This window comes from Balaenoptera acutorostrata, chromosome 1 (genome assembly GCF_949987535.1).
Source record: "Balaenoptera acutorostrata chromosome 1, mBalAcu1.1, whole genome shotgun sequence".
NCBI classification, from domain to species: Eukaryota; Metazoa; Chordata; class Mammalia; order Artiodactyla; family Balaenopteridae; genus Balaenoptera; species Balaenoptera acutorostrata.
Genome location: NC_080064.1, coordinates 164,384,496 through 164,406,130, shown reverse-complemented (window position 1 = coordinate 164,406,130; position 21,635 = coordinate 164,384,496). Strand labels below are relative to the sequence as shown.

Genomic DNA, 21,635 nt, shown 5'->3' with positions numbered 1-21,635 from the left:
GATTATCAATTTGAATGAATTGAGCTGTGAAAACAGACGAAGGATTCAAGCTCCTTCCTTGTTCAAGTGCCAGCCTCTTGCCCAAAGAATATATTCTTGCCCAAAGAATATATAATCTGAATAGCAGATTTAAGATGAACCAAGTCCCCCGGATAAATAACAAAGTGGGGATTCTGACAAAGCACCGGGTGCTTAGAAGGGAAGCAGGAATCAGAGAGATGGCTGGAGAGTGATGGTATAGCAGTGTATAACTCCGCGTCTTTACTAGTCCTCTCCACACCTACACACAAGGTGCTCCACTGGAGAACAGCAATATCAGTATTTGCTAGACTGACTCACATTCTGACTAGGCGCTAATGTTGAATGGGAACTAATACAGGTGAAACCAAGACTGTTCCATAACGGATGTAGCAAACCAAATACACAGCAGGGCAAGCCACGGTCAAACCTCTGACAGCTGGCTGATTCTGACCACCCACCCACCCACTCACGCCTCACCCAGCCTCAGAGGGAAGCCATTGAAAACAAAAACAGCTTTTATCAAGGAATTTATTCTAAAGAGCAACTTGAGCTCTTAGTGATCAATCCCTTTAACGTCTATGTCCTGACGGTGATTATTACTGTGATTACTGCAGTTCACAATGCTAACCCTAAGGCTCTGAATGACCCTCGGTCCTCAGATTGTATTTAGAGCAAAACAATTTGACTACTACCTTTTAGAATTTTCACGGTAAGTATGGCTTAAAACCAAAAGGCTTCACTGACAAATGCTCAGATAGAATAGCCCATTCTTTGAACAGCCTTATTAACTGTAGTTTCACTACACCAAGAATATTTCAATCTTTGTTACACTACATTGCAAAATAGTATTTTGGGCTTAAAGTACACAATCTCAGGTGGCAGCAATCTAGATAACAGGCATAGAATTTCAAGACTTCCCTTCTCTATCTTGCTGCCTGTTTCCATGTATTAGAACAATTTTACTTACATGCAGGGGGTAATTAATTATACCTAGTACATAATACTTTCCATCACAATTACTTCTGACAAAATATTACTTGTGAGTAAAGTTGACTTCACAAGTCTCCAGTACACCAAATACAGCAGCTTCCTTTCCTAACCTAGCATGTCTTAGAACATTCCATAATGTGACTGCCTCGAAAACAGATGGTAGACTTTATGTTGCTCCATTGCTTCTTACTTCCCTGATGTAAAGGACATTAGTTAGACTTCATGCTGAAAGAGCAACAGAACAACCCAATCAGATTTATGTATTCATTCAACAATCATTTACTGTTTCCGTGTGCAAGGCACGGACTGCATTAGGTGCCAGGAGCAATAGGAAAAAGATACAAATATGAATAAGAGGCTACTCTGCCCTCCAGGAGTGTACAGTCTAGTAGGAGAGATTAACTGCATACAAATAACCATAACAACAGATAGAAAGTGGTAAGTGCCACAGAAGAAAAAGTTCCATGGGGAGCTTTCTTATCCCTCAAATTCAAAGTAAGCTCAGATGAGAGGAAGCAGATTTGGATTATTATTCCATTGTCATCTGTGTGGCATGAAAAGGTGGCTGTCAGGCTTTGATGAACCGAGCTGCACCTTAGATCTTTCTTCCTCGGCTCTCTCAGCTGAGAGTCCAGCGATTAGCAAGCACACCTGCTAACCACTGAAGGGATGGAAGGAAAAGGGCAAAGGAAAATGACAGAATACACGGATAAAAATATTCTGCACCCAGGAGCATGCCATAGTAGTCTGCACTGGCTGGGCCCAGGGTACTACCTTCACAGATGGACAGGGAAGAGAAGTGATAAGGGAGAGAAAGAACACTGGACTAACCCGGAGGATTCCAGACGCAATCCCCAGAGCTCAGTTCTAAGATGAAGTTAGACCAAGTGATCTCTAAGGGTCTCTGCAACTCTCCAATCAGTTGAAAGCACAGAAAATTAATCTTTAGCATCTTAACCACAGCTTTTAAAGTCAGTGCTTTTTCCCTCTTTTCATAATTTGTAGAAGAGCCCCTAAAAAATCCAAACAAAAAACTAGAGTTACCCCCTTTCCTGCCTTTGATTACAAACAAGCAATACAAGAAAGGTGGTTTTGTTTTTAACCACGGTTAATGTTTCAGAAGTAAAGAGTTCCTGTCTTTCATTATAAACAAGGCAACTTTCTGATCTGCTCAGCCTCACCAACCTGTGCCTGACGATATGTAAAATGACAGCCAGATGCTCTCAGCTACACAGGTTTCTATTTTGGTTACTAAGAATACTTGTATATTCCAGATCTTGTAATAACCTATCATGGAATATAATCTGAAAAAAATAATTGAAACACTATGCTGTACATCTGAAACTAACACAATATTGTGAATATTTCAATTTTTTTAAAAAAGAATACTTAAATGAGGGCTTCCCTGGTGGCGCAGTGGTTGAGAATCTGCCTGCTAATGCAGGGGACACGGGTTCGAGCCCTGGTCTGGGAAGATCCCACATGCCACGGAGCAGCTGGGCCCGTGAGCCACAATTGCTGAGCCTGCGCGTCTGGAGCCTGTGCCCCGCGACGGGAGGGGCCGCGACAGAGAAAGGCCCGCGCACCGCGATGAAGAGCGGTCCCCGCACCGCGATGAAGAGTGGCCCCCGCTTGCCGCAACTGGAGAAAGCCCTCGCACAAACCGAAGACCCAACACAGCCAAAAATAAATAAATAAATAAATAAATAAATAAATAAAAGAATACTTAAATGAGAAGATAAAACATTTTGGTCAACAGTCCTCCACCACCTTTGAGCTTCCTGAAGTAGCTTGTTTATCTCTCAGTTCTAAGGATTTAAGTTCTCCAACAGCTTCATTGCTTTCAAAGCTTGAGCAGAACATTTAGAGGCACTGGAAGTTAGGGATAAAGTCAGAGTTAAGTGACTTTTTTTTTTTAAATAGAGGAAGGTGCCTAAGAAGGAAAGGGTAAGAGAGATGCATCAAACTAACTTCTATGTTACAGCTTCTTGGCTCTTTGCCTGGAAGAAATACAAGAAACCCCCAAGGAGCAATTTCTGAGGCTCCAAAGAGGCCAACAGAACCAAGTTTACTTTGCCTAGCATTTCACCTTCCTTTCACGTGTGGCCGGGGTATACCACCATCCTCAAAATGAGGGTCTATCCGTAGAGGGAGTTTTGCTTAGTGCCTCTCCGGCTTCTGCCAAGGCTAGACCCAGTCCAGGGCCGAAAGGACATGCAACATTTGATATTTGGTGACCACACACCTTATGTGGCTATCCAATTCTGCCTCGACAGAGTGAATAACCTCTTTGGACTCTGCCATAAAACACAGCCATGTTTTGCCTACATGCCAGCGCCTAAGATGGCCATATTAAAACACAAACGAGCACTGAGAATAAACTGCCAGGTTCACTTCACCCAGCAAACAGAGCCGAAGAGGTTAACTGCTCTCAACAACTGCAAGAATTGACAAATACACCTCCAAGGAATCAAGTCCGGTTGGATACTGCTATGTCCATGAAACGGACAAAGCGGGCAGTGCAGCAGGACAGGAGTGCTACGGTTAATCAGGCACCAAAGAGAGCGCGGACAGGCTCGGTTTCACCGACACCGAACGACTGGCTGCTCCTGCTTCTAATCTGATGAGCATCTTCTACCAAATCACCTCTCCAAACCCATTAAGAAACATATCGGACAGATCAAATACAACTGGACCGATGAGAATACAAAACCAAGACGCAGCAAGAGCCAGTGGGAGTAGATGGGTTTGAGGGCGACTGTGGAGGCAGTGGCTTTTAAATGAAAGCTCTTGATAAAGTTTTGCTTTTTTGGTTTATTTTCCTTTCTATAAGCAGGAATTACATCGTACGTGTAATGGCTTATAAGGGTTCACAAATTCAGCAAAGAAATATATATTTTTTGAAACATCATTTTCTGTTAACATTCTTGTGAAAAAACATTTGGCTTACAGTCCCATAAATCTGTAAACCATATTAAATACAGGAAGCTGCCGCAATATAGACAAAAGGGTAGCTTAGTTTCTTTCTTCCTTTGCCCAGACTAACAGTATTGCTTTGTACTCTGACTTTTCAGTAGACCTGAAGAGCCACTTTGCTCATCTATTACATTTTCCCTTTAAAGTGTGTCCTCTGTTTCTTTGGCATGCAAGGCTGGAATGACAGTCCTGTTCCTACATACAAATAACTATCTTCAACATACAGATGATGAAAAACACCTTCACATGTTGGGGGTTCAGGCTAAAGTTGAGAACCAGAAAGCTACAAAAACACAATTCATGTTTTTTAAATACTTTATATGGTAAAAATACAGCAAAAATATTTTTTGTTCAAAGAGGAAAAAATATACTGCTATGGTCATGGTTCTAAGGATGATTTAAGTCGTCTCTGGCTCCTCAACTGTGCACTGTAGTGTAGGCTGACTTCAACTACGGCTTCTCCAGCTTCAGTCATTTATCAAAGCTAAAATCATACTGTGGAGAGAAGAAATTAATGTTACTCATGTTTCCTGAGGAATGTTCCTACAGAGTCTGGTCTGTCCAGACTTGCATCCCTAAGGCTCAGCAAGGAACACTCATTTAAGTAAAAAGCAAAAGCAATCATTTACACCTAAAGGAAAGAATATCTATATTAGGGCATCAAGAGGCCCTAACGTTCTCACTTAAAAAAAAAAAGAAAGAAGGAAAACTGGGGTAGAGGTGGGGGTAGGGAGTATAACCTAAAACCACTGTTGGACTGAAGTTTAGAAAAAACAAGCTATGTCTAGGAGAAAAACTTTAATTCTCCATGGAGATCTTTGCACATGTTGTTCCTGCTCCTGGAACCCCTCCTCTCATCCCCCATCAACCCGGTAACTTCCTCTCAGACTTCGCGATCCGTCAGGCTCCATCAGGCTCCGGCACCACCTCTGCGAAGCCAGCCTCTCGGCCCAGGGCCGTTGCCCCGCCTCCTCCCGCACACCTCAGCTCACACCCACTTTCCTACTCCAGATGACACCCCCGTGCCGCAATCAGCAGGCTCCCAGCTTTGACACAGGGGTTCTGCGCTGCTCCTTTTGTGTCACACGCAGTGCCTTACACAGTGTCTGACACATGGCGGTCACTCAGTAAATACTGTTAGAACCACCACACTTAACAAGAGTAACAAGACTATCATTTTTTTACTGAAATCAGCCTTGCTATGCTGAGATCAAATGACTAAAACACAGAAATACCCTTACACTACTAATGGTATAAGCGATGAGTTGTCCAAATTTAAACAAACTAAGGGTACGCAGGGCACAGCACAAATTAATGGTAGTAACCAATATTTTTGAACATTTTGTTAGAGCTTACTAGAGGTCAGCACAAACCAAAGTGCTTTATGTGCATTATCTCATTTAATCCACATCACAACCCCATGAGGCAGGCACTATTATTATCCCATTTTCAGATGAAGAAATTGAGGCACAGAGAGGGTAAGAAACTTGCCCCAGGTCACACAGTGAGGGAGTGGTAGATTCCACCAGGCTGGCACCTAACCAAACACCAAAGGCATAGATTCCACCGATCTCTAAAGAAGATGGGAATTTTTTCCTTTAATTCTAGTTAACAAACCCTGAATGTCTGCTATGTGCAAGGCACCATGCAAGTGGTGGCAGGCGATACAGAAGGAGCAGCATAAATCCCTACATTAGAAATCGGATGATTTAGAATAGTAAACACTTTTTAAAAACAGCAACCAAAAGCTAAGAGAAAAGTGTTACAAGAACATCTGAGATTACTCTTCCATCCTGATCCCTTGAGCTACAAGGAACGCCAAGGGGGAAGGAAACAGCAACATGGCTAAAAATGACAAGCTGAGAGGGGAAGGGAAAAGAAAGAAAAAGAACGGATGCATCCAGTGAGCAATGCAGCTACTCAGGCAAACCAGTTCTATTGGTTGCCTATCTTTTATTTCATTGTAAAGCACCATACCTTAAACCTGCCCCAAAATTGCTTCCTGATTCCTCCAATCCCCAGTCTTCAGTCCATCTTCCCACTGCTTTAAATTCAACAACTGAGAGGTAAGAAACTCTTGTCCATTTTTAAATCCTAAGACTTTGGGTCTACTAAGCAAGATACTGCTCCCTAATCCTACATTTACACCCAGAAGTGTGACTACATTAGCTTTGCCCCCAGATGTCTCAAGAAGCTCATGTTATCAAGACCTAGGGGATGTCCACTCTAGTTTACTCTCCAAAGCATAAAACCTGGAGGGGAGAGAAGGATGAAGAAAGGATAACCACCTTGCTTTTTGTCTCTGACAAATAGAAGGGAACATATATGATGGTAAAGATACCTTCATATGGTTTGACTTTAAAAAGTAATACAAATAAGAACAGGTGTATCACTGTATTCTTAAGGTTAAATTCTGCTCTTTATTCTCCATCTTTAATGCTAGGATTAAAAATTAAGCACGTTAGCAATGAGGTACGGTATGAGAACCAGAAACTGTTATTAGTGTGGTTTTTCTGTCCTATTTTTTAAAATACAGAAAAGCAAATAAGATAAATAGTAAAAAGGAAACCACCTAAACTCTAATTTCAATCTAATCTGTGGGTGGAACTAGCATAGCAAAAGGATTTTAGGAAGCCAGCTTTTTCAGGCAGAGGCTAAAATGGCTCTGACTTCTAAGCTATTTCAGACAAAATAGCAGTTTTTTAAAACTCTTATCTTTGTACAGTTTCTAATTATTAGGACTTTTTTGAGTGAAAGAAGTTTAGTTCAGTACAAGTTTTTTCCTACTAGTCTTATGCCCATGTGAAAATTAAAATTTACCTCGGAAAAAAACAGGAATGATACAATTAAGCTTGGATACAAAAGTTAAGCCTGACTTTTAGCCTCTTAAAGGCTTAATCAAATCATACACACATGACAATTTTTCTCTCTTCTTTGCTGTATTCTATGGGTCTATAATGGGTAAAGGAAAAGGTGGCATGTTATCTCTAAAACTTAAGGTAATAAATACAAGTTTAAACAGGACTGCACGAGGCTTCCAGTGTCTGATAGCCAATCCTTCATATTAATTCTTACTTCCAATCTAACTGGAAGACTGATGAAATTTTACCCGAACAGACCACTTGCATCCCGGAGAAAAGGCATCACACCTGAATTCCTTAACGTCAAGAAATATCAGCCCAACGTGGATACAAGTTGTTGAGAGCTGCTGCCAGTGCTCTGATCCCCAGAAGACCCAGGAGTGGGAAACTCTTGGGGGGTACATACAGTAATGTATACAACAGGCAGTGAGACCTCACAGCTGGACACCAGGGGAGGGAAAGAACAGCAAAGACAGTTGTAAGCATGCTGACAGCCTCAACAGCTAAGGAATAACTAATAACACGGAGTAACTCTACTCCAGGTCAGACAGAATGGAATGCTGATTCAATGACATGACATAAAAAATCTACACAGCCCCAAGAAATTCACATAATCCCCAAAAGCTCTGCAATGTTGATACAAAATCCTACAGTATAGTAATACCTCACCCATCAAAAGCAGGCATATGGCATCCAGGAAAACGCCAGGACTGTAAACTCACCTATAAAGATACATGAAGAAACAGAGCAGGTGGAAGCCAAGCTTGATCATGGCTTCTTTCATGTGTGACTTCAGCTGCCCTCGATTGTGTATTTCTGTTGGATCAAACACTCCCATGTTACCACTTGGCACCATAATGAACCTGGTAAATTAAAGGATGCACACACATTAGAAGGAAAATCAAATCATCAGCATAAATATTCAAAAATAAGTAAACCAGTAATAATCAACCTTCAAAACTGAACCAATCATAGCAGCCTTATATGACCAGATATGGACAGGGTATTAAAATGATGTCACAGGCCATGACTTAGTCTTCCTTTGAAAATACAATACTGGGGCTTCCCTGGTGGCGCAGTGGTTGAAAATCTGCCTGCTAATGCAGGAGACACGGGTTCGAGCCCTGGTCTGGGAAGATCCCACATGCCACGGAGCGGCTGGGCCCGTGAGCCACAGCTGCTGAGCCTGTGCGTCTGGAGCCTGTGCCCCGCAACGGGAGGGGCCGCGATAGTGAAAGGCCCGCGCACCGCGATGAAGAGCGGTCCCCGCACCGCGATGAAGAGTGGCCCCCACTTGCCGCAACTAGAGAAAGCCCTCGCACGAACCGAAGACCCAGCACAGCCAAAAATAAATTAATTAATTAATTAAATAAATAAATTTTAGAAAAAAAAAAAAAAAAAAAAGAAAATACAATACTGTTAATTTTAGGTATAATTTCTGCCCTCTGAAACAAATACATTAACACTCTAGAGAAGGATATTTTATGCACTGAGACCCTTTTACCCATCTTCTGTAGAAAACTACTGAATCGGTAATACCTATAGCTGTCTTCCATGAGACACAAATGAAGGGGGCCCCAAAACCAAACCAACTTTATCAACTTCTTAGAAACTTCTTTATCTACAAAGTTCTAACTTAATTAATGCAATTCCCTTCACCTTCACAACACCTCTGTAAGTTGTCTTTATGTTTAACACTTACATCTTCGTGTCAAACATAATTATTCCCATTTCACAGATGATACTAAAAAGAGAGATTCTATAGCCCAAATAGAATCCTCATCTTTGGTGCTCCTGCGGATCAACAGATATGTCTCAATCTGCATGGTTAATAAACGGTACCTACCTTAAAAGAGCAATTTATTTATTTATTTATTTATTTTTCACACACACACACACACACACACACTGTATTTTATTTTTACAAGAGATAAATAGACTGACACCAAGCATTGTACATGGATGACCACAACAAAAGCAACAATGATTGCAATTACCAAACATGAACCACACTCATACTATGTCATAATATTGACATTCAGTCCAGCAATCCTCCACTGTAACAGCTCCTAAAAGAACAATTTAAAGAAGACAGAACAGAAATGATTTAGAATAAATGCTACTGTGGTAAAATAAAACTCCTCTTCAGTTAAGACAATAAATGGAGAGTTCAGACGCAAACGCAGTGCCTAACTTTACATGACTTAAAAAATGCAGATTAAATTTAATTAAAATATAAATTTTATTTTAATTTAATTTTAATGTAAATATTAAATAATAATATTTTGACAAATAAGAGATGTACATTTTATAGTGATGGAGGTATGACCACAGTGAGGGAATGAGAACAGGGCTACAAAGTCAATAAGCAACATAAAGGGCACAGTAAGCACACACCGAGTTCCAAATCCAGACCAATTCAACTCAGTGCTCCCACAGACTCAGACTCAAACTTAAAAAAAAAAAAATCTTGAAGATACTGTGTTTAACGCACTATGGAGTCTTTGGGGCTCTTGAGATAACATATAACATTTCATATTTACTAAATACCACTGTGTATATAGTATTACATATGATAATCTTCTCCTTCTTCCCCAAATGATTCCTTTTACAAGTAAGAAAATTGGGTTACTTTGAGAGGATCGGTGAGTTTAAGCGTCCAGGCTTCCGCATCCCGACTGTGCCATCTGCACAGCATGCATGTCCTAACCTAGCACGGATCATGACCTCTTCCTTCTCTCATGTCCAAGCTTCTTCTAGTCCAACCTTGGGTTCCTCACTCTCGTCACACATTTGGTTTCTCAATTATGACTTCTGTGAAATGCAAATGGCTCTCTGAGTTTCACAAATCTTAAATTCTCCCCCAAATCCTAGTAGCCCATCTATGGCTGAATAAACGAGATAAACGGTATTTACAAATGAATATCTGGATAGCATCTCAACTCAATACCTATTTTCCTCGACTTACAATGGTATTATATCATGATAAACCCACCGAAAATTGAAAATGCATTTAATACACCTAACCTACCGAACATCACAGCTTAGCCTAGCCTACCTTAAACATGCTCAGAACACTTACATTAGCCTACAGCTGGGCAAAATTGTCTAATACAAAGCCTATTTTATAACATCACAAGAGAGTTTCATACTGCATATCGCTAGTCCAGAAACAGATCAAAATTCAAAATATGGTTTGTACTGAAATCCGTATCATTTTCACACCATCATAAAGTCAAAAAATCAAAAGTTAAACTACTGTAAATCAAGGACCATCTGTAGTCTCAAAGAGTCTTATCCTTCTCTGACTGCTAGCTTAACTAACAGGAATGTCACCACTTCCTCAGTAGTCTTTAAAAACTTTCTCTTACTCAATTCTGACTTCTCTCTTCATCTTTCATAGGCAGTAGGTTAAACTCTTGTCTATTCTTCCTTCCTATCACCACTTACATAGCCCTATCTTTTTCATTCCCACTATCACAACTCTATTCCAGTACTATATTATCTCACCCTCATCTCTGAACTGGTTTCCCTACCTCCTGCCTCTTCTCCATCCAATCAATATTATATAATGCTTCCAGAAAAATCTTCCCAAAGCATAATTTATATCATGCCAACCTAGCTAATCAAAAACATATGCAGTGGGCTTCCCTGGTGGCACAGTGGTTGAGAATCTGCCTGCCAATGCAGGGGACACGGGTTCGAGCCCTGGTCTGGGAAGATCCCACATGCCACGGAGCAACTGGGCCCATGAGCCACAATTACTGAGCCTGCGCGTCTGGAGCCTGTGCTCCGCAACAAGAGAGGCCGTGATGGTGAGAGGCCCGCGCACCGCGATGAAGAGTGGTCCCCACTTGCCGCAACTAGAGAAAGCCCTCGCACAGAAACGAAGACTCAACACAGTCGTAAATAAATAAATAAATAAAAGAACGTGAATTTCTAAAAAAAAAAAAAAAAAAAAAACAACATATGCAGCAATGTATAAAATAAGCTACAAGGATATACTGTACAACACAGAATATAACCAATATTCTATAATAACTATAAATGGAGTATAACCTCTAAAAATTGTGAATCACCATACTGTACACCTGTAATATATAATATTGTACATGAACTATAATTTAATAAAAAAGAAATTAATTAAAAACATACAGAGCGAAGAAGATATATGAATGGCTAATAAGCACATTAAAAAATACTCAACATCATTAGTCACTAGGGAATGTAAATCGAAACCACAATGAGATACCACTTCACATTCAATAAGACAGCTAAAATAAAAAAGAAACAACAAAAAGTGTTGGCAGGGATGTGGAGACACTGTAACCCTCATACACAGTTGGTGGGAACGTAAAATAGTACAGCTGCTTTTGAACACTCAGGTAGTTCCTCAAAAGGTCAAACCATAGAGTTACCATATGACCCAGTAATTCCACTCCTAAAAGAAATGAAAATATATGTCCACACAAAAATATGCACATGAACATGAAAGGATGCTCAACATCACTAATCATTAGAGAAATGCAAATCAAAACTACAATGAGGTATCACCTCACACCAGTCAGAACGGCCTTCATCAAAAAATCTACAAACAATAAATGCTGGAGAGGGTGTGGAGAAAAGGGGACCCTCTTGCATTGTTGGTGGGAATGTAAATTGATACAGCCACTATGGAGAACAGTATGGAGGTTCCTTAAAAAACTAAAAATAGAACTACCATATGACCCAGCAATCCCACCACTGGGCATATACCCTGAGAAAACCATAATTCAAAAAGAGTCATGTACTACAATGTTCATTGCAGCTCTATTTACAATAGCCAGGACATGGAAGCAACCTAAGTGTCCATCAACAGATGAATGGATAAAGAAGATGTGGCACATATATACAATGGAATAGTACTCAGCCATAAAAAGAAACAAAACTGAGTTATTTGTAGTGAGGTGGATGGACCTAGAGTCTGACATACAGAGTAAAGTAAGTCAGAAAGAGAAAAACAAATACCATATGCTAACACATATATATGGAATCTAAAAAAAAAAAAAAATGGTTCTGAAGAACCCAGGGGCAGGACAGGAATAAAGACACAGACGTAGAGAATGGACTTGAGGACACGGGGAGGGGGAAGGGTAAGCTGGGATGAAGTGAGAGAGTGGCGTGGACGTATATACACTACCAAATGTAAAATAGATAGCTAGTGGGAAGCAGCATCATAGCACAGGGAGATCAGCTAGGTGTTTTGTGTCCACCTAGAGGGGTGGGATTAGGGAGGTTGGGAGGGAGACGCAAGAGGGAGGAGATATGGGGATATATGTATATGTATGGCTGATTCACTTTGTTATAAAGCAGAAACTAACACACCATTGTAGAGCAATTATACTCCAATAAAGACGTTAATAATAAAAAAAAAGACACATGATGACATTGCATTTTGGTAAATTAAAAGAATAATTTTAACGAAAAAAAATATGCACATGGATGTTCATAGCAGAATTATTCATAATAGGCAAAAAGTGGAAACAACTCAAATGCCCATCAATTGCAAATGGATAAACAAAATGTAGTATTGCCATACAATGGAATATTATTCCACAATAAAAAGGAATAAAGTACTGATACATGACACGGCATGGATGAACCCTGAAAATATTATGCTAAGTGAAAGAAGCCATAAAAGATCACATATTGATCTCTTTTAAATGATATGTCTGTCCAGAACAGGTTATTTTACAAAGACAGAAAGTAGACGAGCAGTTGCCTAGAGCTGGGGGAGGGAAGTGACTGCTAAATGACACAGGGCTTCTTTTGGGGGTGATGAAAATGTTCTTAAATACGTTGTGGTGATGGTTGCTTACATCTATAAATATACCAAAAACATATTGGATAGTATAGTTTAAATGGGTGAACTTTATGCTACCAGTACTCATATGTATAAATAAACAAACTGTACTCACCGATATATATTCCAAGTGGCAACAGGCAAGTTGAGAAGGAAGATGAACCAGTGCAATGAAATGAGCATTAACACAGTGACAATAGTATGGCCAACCAATTCTGGAATTACCCACTGCAAGGGAAGAACACAGTATTACATCTCACTGCTGTGTCCTTCCCAAATGTACATGTTACTTGAAGTTAAATCAAAGAAAGTACAGAGAATTTCCAAGCTAGTGTTTCAAGATTATTTTTAGGCTCGGATGTCCCACATTTGCATACTGCTATCACTGCTTACCCAGTGCAAATAAATCAGGACACAGCTTAAAAATAATGCACTTAGTCTTTAATTACATTTTATCCTAAGCAAAGATTCAGATTCATTCTCTAAGCAGGTACAAACGACAACTAGAGGAAAAACAGAGTATTATTTACTTTCTATTCCAATATCTGTGCTAAAGCCTCTTACTCTAATTTGGGATGGTTTATATCAACATACATGCTGCCTTTCAGGTCAGAATACCGATCCTAAACATTTCCAAGCTCCAGAACCCTGAGGGAAATCATCTCACATCCACCAAAAAAAAAAAAAAAGTACTTTAACAGCTTACAATATCAGCTCAAAGTTAAGCAAATATGATAATAGACCAGGATTACAGAATCCCAGACTATTGGCTTTATAGCACCCAGTGCCCTTATCTATGCTCTTTGTTTATTGTGCAATATTCTAGTTCTCATAGATAACAGCTATTGTGGCAGGTTCTCAATTCACCAATAGTGTTCCTCTCCTATGAGGAGAGATTCTTCTTTTAATGGAAGTTAATAGCTAGTATTTATGGAGCCAGAAACTGGCACTCCCAACTTATAGAAATGAGGAAAATAAAATTCAAGAGAGATTAAGTAACTTGCCCAAAGTCACACAGCTACTTAGTGGCAGAGCTATATAACAGAAGCCCAGACACACTGGCCCCAGGTCTCTTGCATTTAGATTTCAGATACTTTTTTTTTTGGCTGGGGGGTGGGGTGGGGGTGGGGGGGGGGTGGGGGCAGGGTGTCACTCTGCGAGGCCTGCAGGATCTTAGTTCCCCAACCAGGGACTGAACCCACGCCCTGGGCAGTGAAAGCACGGAGTCCTAACCACTGGACCACCAGGAAATTCCCTTAGATACTTTTTTTTTTTTTTGGCTGCATTGGGTCTTCGTTGCTGCACGCGGGCTTTCTCTAGTTGTGGCGAGCGGGGGCTACTCTTCATTGCGGTGCGCGGGCTTCTCATTGCGGTGGCTTCCCTTGTTGCAGAGCACAGGCTCTAGGCTTCAGTAGTTGTGGCTCGCAGGCTCTAGTGCTCAGGCTCAGTAGTTGTGGTGCATGGGCTTAGTTGCTCCGCAGCATGTGGGATCTTCCCGGACCAGGGCTCAAACCCGTGTCCCCTGCATTGGCAGACGGATTCTTAACCACTGCACCACCAGGGATATCCCACTTTTTCTTAATTAACAAAGAAGAAGGGCCTTAAACCTAATTTGCAATCAACCAGAACTTTTTTTAATATGTGAATGCATTTTTAAAGTGCAACCAATTTAACATAATGCTAATATATGTAAGCTGCAAAATCAGATAAACCTGGAGTAAAAAAACCCATGCTCTAGCCTATTTATTAGCTGTGCAATTTTAGGAAGTTACCTACCCTCTCTAAATCATGATTTTCTCATCTGTAAAATGGAGATAATAATACTTACAGCTCATGAGGTTGTTTTAGAGAATTAGACAAAATAATATATGTAAGCCACACACAAAGTAAGCACTCAATAAATGTTAGCTGATGTCACTACTACTCCCCTCCATGCTATCAGACCCACATAGAAGTAGCTTTCAAACTTTGGATTTCTTACTGTGGGCTGCATTTTGGTTCACATAAACAAAAACCTAAAACAAGTTTCAGGAAACAATACTTGACCTTATTATACTTGGATGCTAACTTTCTACCAAGCCCTCTGTTCTCTTTCTCTTCCCTCCTTAATAATGTATTCTTCCCCTAACTTAGGGGTAAGAAGCACTAGGCTTATTTCACCCAGGCAGGAGTTTGGAAGATTCTTCTCTGGAGTAACTTAATGGCACAAGAGAAAACACCTACAAAAAAACTGCTATTTCAGGTACCCCCAAAAAAGGTAGACACCAACTACCCTCAGTGAAGTCTTACCTACCAGTCAGTCAACAGCCTGGACCACCCAATGAGCTTCCAATGAGTATTTTAGTGCCTTACCCTAAAGTATGACTAGATAGCCATGTATCAGAAATTGAGGAAAGCCCTCAATATGAAAGAAGGGGTAAAAACAAAGAGAAAGGAACTCGGAAAAAAACAGATATAATGTAGGAAGCAGAAGGAAATTTCAAAACTACTATAATCAATATCCTTGAGAACGAAGACAGTCAAGCATGAACCAAGAGAACAAAAAGCTCTTAGAAATTAAAAATTTGACATAAATGATATACATACAAAAAAATTCAGAAGATAAAACAGAGGAAATCTTAAAACAAGAAGGTAGGAAAAAAAGAGGGACAAAAAGAAGAAAAAAGAACTGGGAGATCAGTCCAGCAGATAAATTATCCAGCAAATCCAAGTTGCTGAAAGAGAAGAGAGAAAATAGAAGGGGAAGACATTATCAAAGAAAGAAGTAGAAGAAAATTTCCCAGACTGAAAGAAGCTCTCAGATGCCCAAAACAATGAGTGAAAAAGGCCTAAACAAAGGTATACCACTGCAAAATTCCCAAACACCAAGGATTACCATAAATAAACCCAAACACCAAGGATAAAGGTTAAGATTCTAAAACTTCTGGAGAGGACGGAGGTAGGGGTGGGAGGAGAGGGAAGAGAGAGATCCCATCGAAAGGATAAGAAATCAAAATGGCACCAGACTTCCCAACTTGAACAACACTAGAAGTTAAAAGACACTGACCAAGCAAACTCTGAAAAAAAATCTTTTCTAACCTAGAATTCTATACTCAGAGAAACTATCAATCAAGGGAAAGGATAAGACATTTTCAAACATGCAAGTTCTCAAAATTTAATTCCCATGTACCAAATCTCAAGAAGCTACTCCAGCAAAATGAGGTAGTAAGCCAAGAGAAAGGAAGACATGATTTCCAAGAATCAGGGGATCCAACCAGGAGTCCGAGGATGGAGGCTGTGAAACAGGCCTAAAGAGCAACCAGTCCAGACTATAGCAAGAGGATATAGGTCTTGAGGAAAAATGTCACCTAGAAAAAAACTGACAGATTATTTTAGCATGTTTGAACCATGCAGAAAATAGTACTGAAGGGCTTTAAAGATGTTATCTGAAAAGACAAAGCTATGCAGAAAAAAAAATTAGAAAGAAAAATATGATCACTGTCTACCATAAGGTTCAGCAATAAAAACTGTTTATATAATAGTACATCATAATGATATAAACATTGAATATGAACTTAAAAAGAAAATAGAAAAATAGGAGAGATGTTTAGAAGGGGGTACCTAAGAACTAAATCTACCATATTGACTCGGAAGTCAATAGGTAATATGTAAAATTGATAAATCAAGAAATAGTGGGAGGGACTACCCTGGTGGCGCAGTGGTTAAGAATCCGCCTGCCAATGCAGGGGACATGGGTTCAAGCCCTGGTCCAGGAAGATCCCACATGCCGCGGAGCAACTAAGCCCGGGTGCCACAACTACTGCGCCTGCACTCTAGAGCCCGTGAGCCACAACTACTGAGCCTGTGTGCCACAACTACTGAAGCCCGCATGCCTAGAGCCCATGCTCCGCAACAAGAGAAGCCACCACAATGAGAAGCCCGCGCACCGCAATGAAGAGTAGCCCCCGCTCACCACAACTAGAGAAAACCCGCAAGCAGCAACGAAGACCCAACACAGCCAAAAATAAATAAATAAATAAATAAAAATAAATTTATAAAAAAGAAATAGTGGGAGCTCTCCGGTGGCCTAGTGGTTACAATTCTGGGCATTCACTGCCGTGGCCTGGGTTCAATCCCTGGTCAGGGAACTGAGATCCTTCAAGCCACGCAGCACGGCCAAAAAAAATGAAAAAGAAATAGTAATGCAAGCACATAGAGAAATATGGATATAAATATCAGAAAAAAATTAACAGCTCAAGTGTTGAACTCAGTTGCCCCTAAAAATCAAGACAGATAGGATTTAAAAGGGTCAGGAAGAGACTGCTGTTTTTCACTACAAGCTTTGTAATACCTCTGACTTTAGTTGTATGCCAGTGTAACTTTCACAAAAACAGAAATTAACGTTAAAAAAACTACTTAACTTCAAACTGAAGGAGTAACTTTCTCAATAGAAGAATCCAGGTAATCTTTTTTTGTGTGTTTGGATTTGTATTTTTGTAAAAGAAAACCCACAAAATACCCACCTAAAATACTGAGTAAGCAAGAAATATAAAAAGAAATACAATCCATCTGAAAAAATGTATATATTATTAGATGGATCTATCTATCAGTATAAAATCATTCTTCTAAAGATGAGGAGGCCTAATCAACCATACTTCAATTTTTTAAAAAAGCAGAGGGCCCTGCCTGGCACACAGCAGGAACTCAATTTGTTTAAAATTAATTAAATTTCAATTTTTAAAAAATTAAAAATAAAATAAAGATGAGGAGGCCTGAAACTAATGCAATGTTACATGTCAATTATATCTCAAGAAAAAAAAAGAACTCTGAAAGCACAGCAGATAAACAAAATCTTTTATTTAAATCTATCACTGTATTAAACCATGTTCTGGAAAATTGGGAAGGAAGGAAGGGAGGGATGGAGGGAGAGAAGGAGGAAGGAAGGAAGGAGAGGAGAGGAATATAATTTACTAGAAATTTTAATTTTCGAAGTGTAACTTCTTTTCCCTCATGGGCCAAAGAAACTTAAGTAGACAGAAGATGTGAAAAGACCCATGAAAATCATTTTTAGGTCAAGCCAAAAAGCACTTCTCAGTATTGTATTTCTATATGAACTTTTATATCCAGAAAACTTTTCTGTCTGCTCATCTCATAAAATGAATCAGGACCAACTGGTTTCCCCATATCTAAACAAGCTGGGAAATTCAGAGTTTTATTGCCAATATAAAGTTCCGACTACATACTAAAGGTAAAATGGCCTTAAAACAAATCAACTAATTCCATTTCTCAAGGAGCCACAAAAAGGTCCTCTTTCATTCAACAAAAGACAGACTGAGCTTTTCCCCATGAGCAGGGAGGAGGGGGTTTGGACACAGAAGACAAAAACAGTTAATTGATAAGGAACCTTTACCTAGTCTGAGTAATGATGTTGTCCATTGTGGACAACGGAAAAAAGACTAAAGAAACAAAATTTCAAGTTAGGTCTTCTGGTATAGTTTCATGATCTAAAAATATTGCAAAGCACAGTAGTTCCACCAACATTCCAATGAATATCAAATACACATATGTTGACTATCTATAATTATCTCTAACACAGAAAATGGAGAACTGCCTTCAATGCCAGAAAATGAGGAAAGAAATGTCTTACCTTGTTTAATTTCGAGCAACATGATCTAGCATTAATGTAATCACATTCTAAATCAGACAATGTAATTATCTGACAATCAAGATAAGGAATTATTAGACTTCTTTTATAACAACTATTTAAGTTTCAGAAAACAATCCCAGTTGCAAAGCAGAATTAGATTTGACTTGAAAAGATTAAGTTATTTCCTTAAAGTTCACTTACTAGACAACTAAATTTTCTCATTTATGTTCCTTCAACAAGTGATTTTCAAAAAATAATCCTCTTATTATGCACAATTCTAATGTGACCCATACCAGAACATTCAACCTGGATTCCTCAAATGTCAAACAGTGGCTAAAAGAAATGGAAAATATGACCTATATAAACAGTTTAAATGTTATAAACCTGAATTCTCAATAGTAGAAAAATAGTGTTTATTTATGATATATACATAAAATGTCTTTGAAGACTTAAGATATAAAAAAAAAAATAGGATACAAAACTATAAACTCAGCTTGGTCATATGTTAGCAGTGGTTATGTCTTGAAAGTTGGATTACAGATGGCTTGTTTTCCCAATACTTTTCTCTATAACCAAACTTTCCACAGTAAACATATAATATACTGGACTTAAACAAATAATGGGTTTTAGTACAAAATACAAACTTACAAATAAAAATGTGAGGGACAGATAGACATAAAAAGTCTTCAATTGAATGTGTGGTATTTACTTTAAAATGCTCCCCCAGCCTCCCCACAATAGTTGGGAAAAAAATGAAAAAGAACGGCAAAATGTTGAAAATCACTGAAGGTGAGCAATAGAAACATGGGGTTTATTACACTACTCTCTCTACCTTTATGTTCGAAAATGTCCAATAAAATAGGTAAAAAGAAATGTTCTCAACTAAATTCTATACATTTCCATATGGATAGTCCCCCTATCACCTCAACCCAGCCAAAGTCAAAAGCATCACTTTCTCCACAAATTGTTCCACCTCCAGTTTGTCTTATTTCTGTCAATGACACAAGCATCATTTGCCCAGGCTCAAAATATGGAAAGTTATTTCTACCTTCTGTTTCATATCTCAGAATCAATCGTTACCAGGTCCTATCAATCATTTCTTTCTAACACCACTCACATTAATCCCTCCTTTCACCTGTCCACAATTAGTATCCCATTCCAGATCCAAATGAACCCATTCCTTAATGGTTTCTTACCTTCCAATCTTTCCTGTTTCCAACCCACTCTACAGACTTATCTTCATAATACACCACTTTATGTCAAAATTTTTCAATGGCTCCCTATTGCCTAGAGGATAAAAATGAAAGCCCTCCTCTGCTTAACATTCAAACCCTCCAAAATCTAATCTAATCTGGCCTTTCCAAACCTGACCTGCTGCTGCCAAAATCAACCTTGTGCTCCAGATGGCCTATTCCTCCATCACCCAGAAATGCCATGAACACACCTTTCTCTGCACCTTTGCTCTTGCCTATGTCTGATTTTGAATATCCACCCCTTTCCTTCTCTGCAGGTTTCCTTATTGGTTCAAAGTCCAGAAAAACTCTTATCCCTACAGAATGTATACCCGATGATTTTCCACCTCTTGGCTCTAATATTAAGCTAGTACAACTATCCAATAATACAATATGCTGAATTTCATCAAAACACATCCTGAATGTACGTTAATATCTAAGTCCAGCACTCCACCTAACATGTTTCTATGTACATAAATTGGTATAAGCCAAGGCTTTTTTTTTTTTTTTTTGGCTGTGCCGCCCGGCTTGCAGAATCTTAGTTCCCTGACCGGGGATGGAACCCGGGGCCCCCCTTCAGTAAGCGCATCAAGCCCTAACCACTGGACCGCCAGGAAATTCCCTAGCCAAGGCTATTTTAAATTATCAAGACTAGTTTTCCAAACTGCAGTAAGATAAATCCAAGTTTCATTTCTCTGAACTTAAGCTCCAGTTCCTTATGCCACAAGAGATGTAGGTCATCAAAACTTCCTAAGTGATGCTGCCCTTTCAGTCAAGTTCCCAAGCCTAATAAAAGTCAGGGTTCTCCTCGTTAGAAATCATCAGTTAAAGTAAAAACTGCTGTTCAATGCGGGGTAGGGAGGGAAGGCAGAGCAATATCTACTAAACATTGGCCATGGGGTAGGCATTGGGCTGCTAGGTGCTTAACACGCCCTCATTGTGCACACACCTATCTGGGAAGTAAACATTTCCCATTTTAAAGATAAGAAAACTGAGGCTTAGAGAGGTGAAGTAACGTGCATAGCAAATAACTAGCTGAGCAAGGAGTCCTGATTCCAAGTTTTGTCCCTTCCCACTTCAACAAGTTGCCAGGCCATAACAAAGTATAAAGCCACACTGAAAACATACTCTGTACAACCATCCTAAAGCCAGAATGCTCTGGCAAACAAAAAGTTTAATTCTGTCAGAAACGGACACATGTAATTTCCAAGGGAAAAAAATACAGTGCAGAGCTTCTCACTGTTTTTTCTTTGCTTACATTTAATTACTTAAAATTGGACTGTGCATTGCATCATTGGGTGACAACTAAGACTAGAAGCTCCCTCGAGAGTACAGTTGTAGCCCACACGCCTTCTAGAGTGCTAGGTTCAACGACCATTTATTAGCCTGGAAAATACAGTTTGAATACTGTAGCACGAACAGCGATACAAAATACGGAAGTTTTAATCATGGGTCGACACAGAAAAGTGTAAAAGCTGATAAACGACTGAGAACTAAATTACGTGTATAGTTACTGAATTTACAGATCTGCAACCGACAGGGGCAACCAAAGTAATCAGCTACAGCTGGTTTCTAAAACAAACCCTTCCCAACACTCCCTACAAAAAGGCATCGCGAAGGAAACACTTCACCCGTTTTTGAAATCAGTCAACTCCTGGATGTGAAAGGTCGCTACAAATTCCAACACCCGCGAGAACAAAGGGGCGGGCAGCGGGGGTGTTGCCCAGAGAATGACAAGAGGCGCCAAATCGCCTCCGCCGAGCTCAGCGCGGGACAGTCCACTAGCGACCACCCCTGGGACGTGAGCCGTCGTTCTCGGGACCCCCGGCATCCGGCGAAGGGCCCGGACTAGGGGAGCTGCAAGAAAAACCACAACCCTGATCTCTCCAGGGCCCAAAAGGAGGAAAACCGCGACCCCTCTCTCCTGAGGACCACAAGGGGAGGCCAAGTGCCAGCCCCCGCGCAGGGCAGAGCGGGTCCGGGCGTCATAGGGGCGAGCGGCGGCGGGCAGGCCAGGCCGGGGCGCTTCGAGAGAAAGGCCCGCTCGGACCCCCGCGTGAGGGACGAAGTTGGGCAGCCGGGTTCCT

General features: G+C 40.1%; 1 protein-coding gene across 3 annotated transcripts in view; it reads right to left on the bottom strand.

Moving 5' to 3' along the window:
• Positions 1-4,284: 4,284 nt before the first annotated feature.
• CNIH4 (cornichon family AMPA receptor auxiliary protein 4) overlaps positions 4,285-21,635 on the bottom strand; it is a 17,654-nt gene continuing 303 nt past the window's right edge. Inside the window, exons 2-5 of one of the 3 annotated variants that reach the window (XM_007167226.3) lie at positions 18,317-18,385; positions 12,806-12,918; positions 7,571-7,711; positions 4,285-4,482 (exon numbers count right to left, since the gene is read on the bottom strand). In XM_007167226.3, coding sequence (XP_007167288.1) covers positions 4,455-4,482; positions 7,571-7,711; positions 12,806-12,918; positions 18,317-18,385 — 351 coding nt within the window. In that variant the 3' untranslated portion in view covers positions 4,285-4,454. Of the gene's footprint in view, positions 4,483-7,570; positions 7,712-12,805; positions 12,919-18,316; positions 18,386-21,635 lie in introns of those variants that run through there. The other 2 variants (XM_007167227.2, XM_007167228.2) reach the window with 2 other exon arrangements.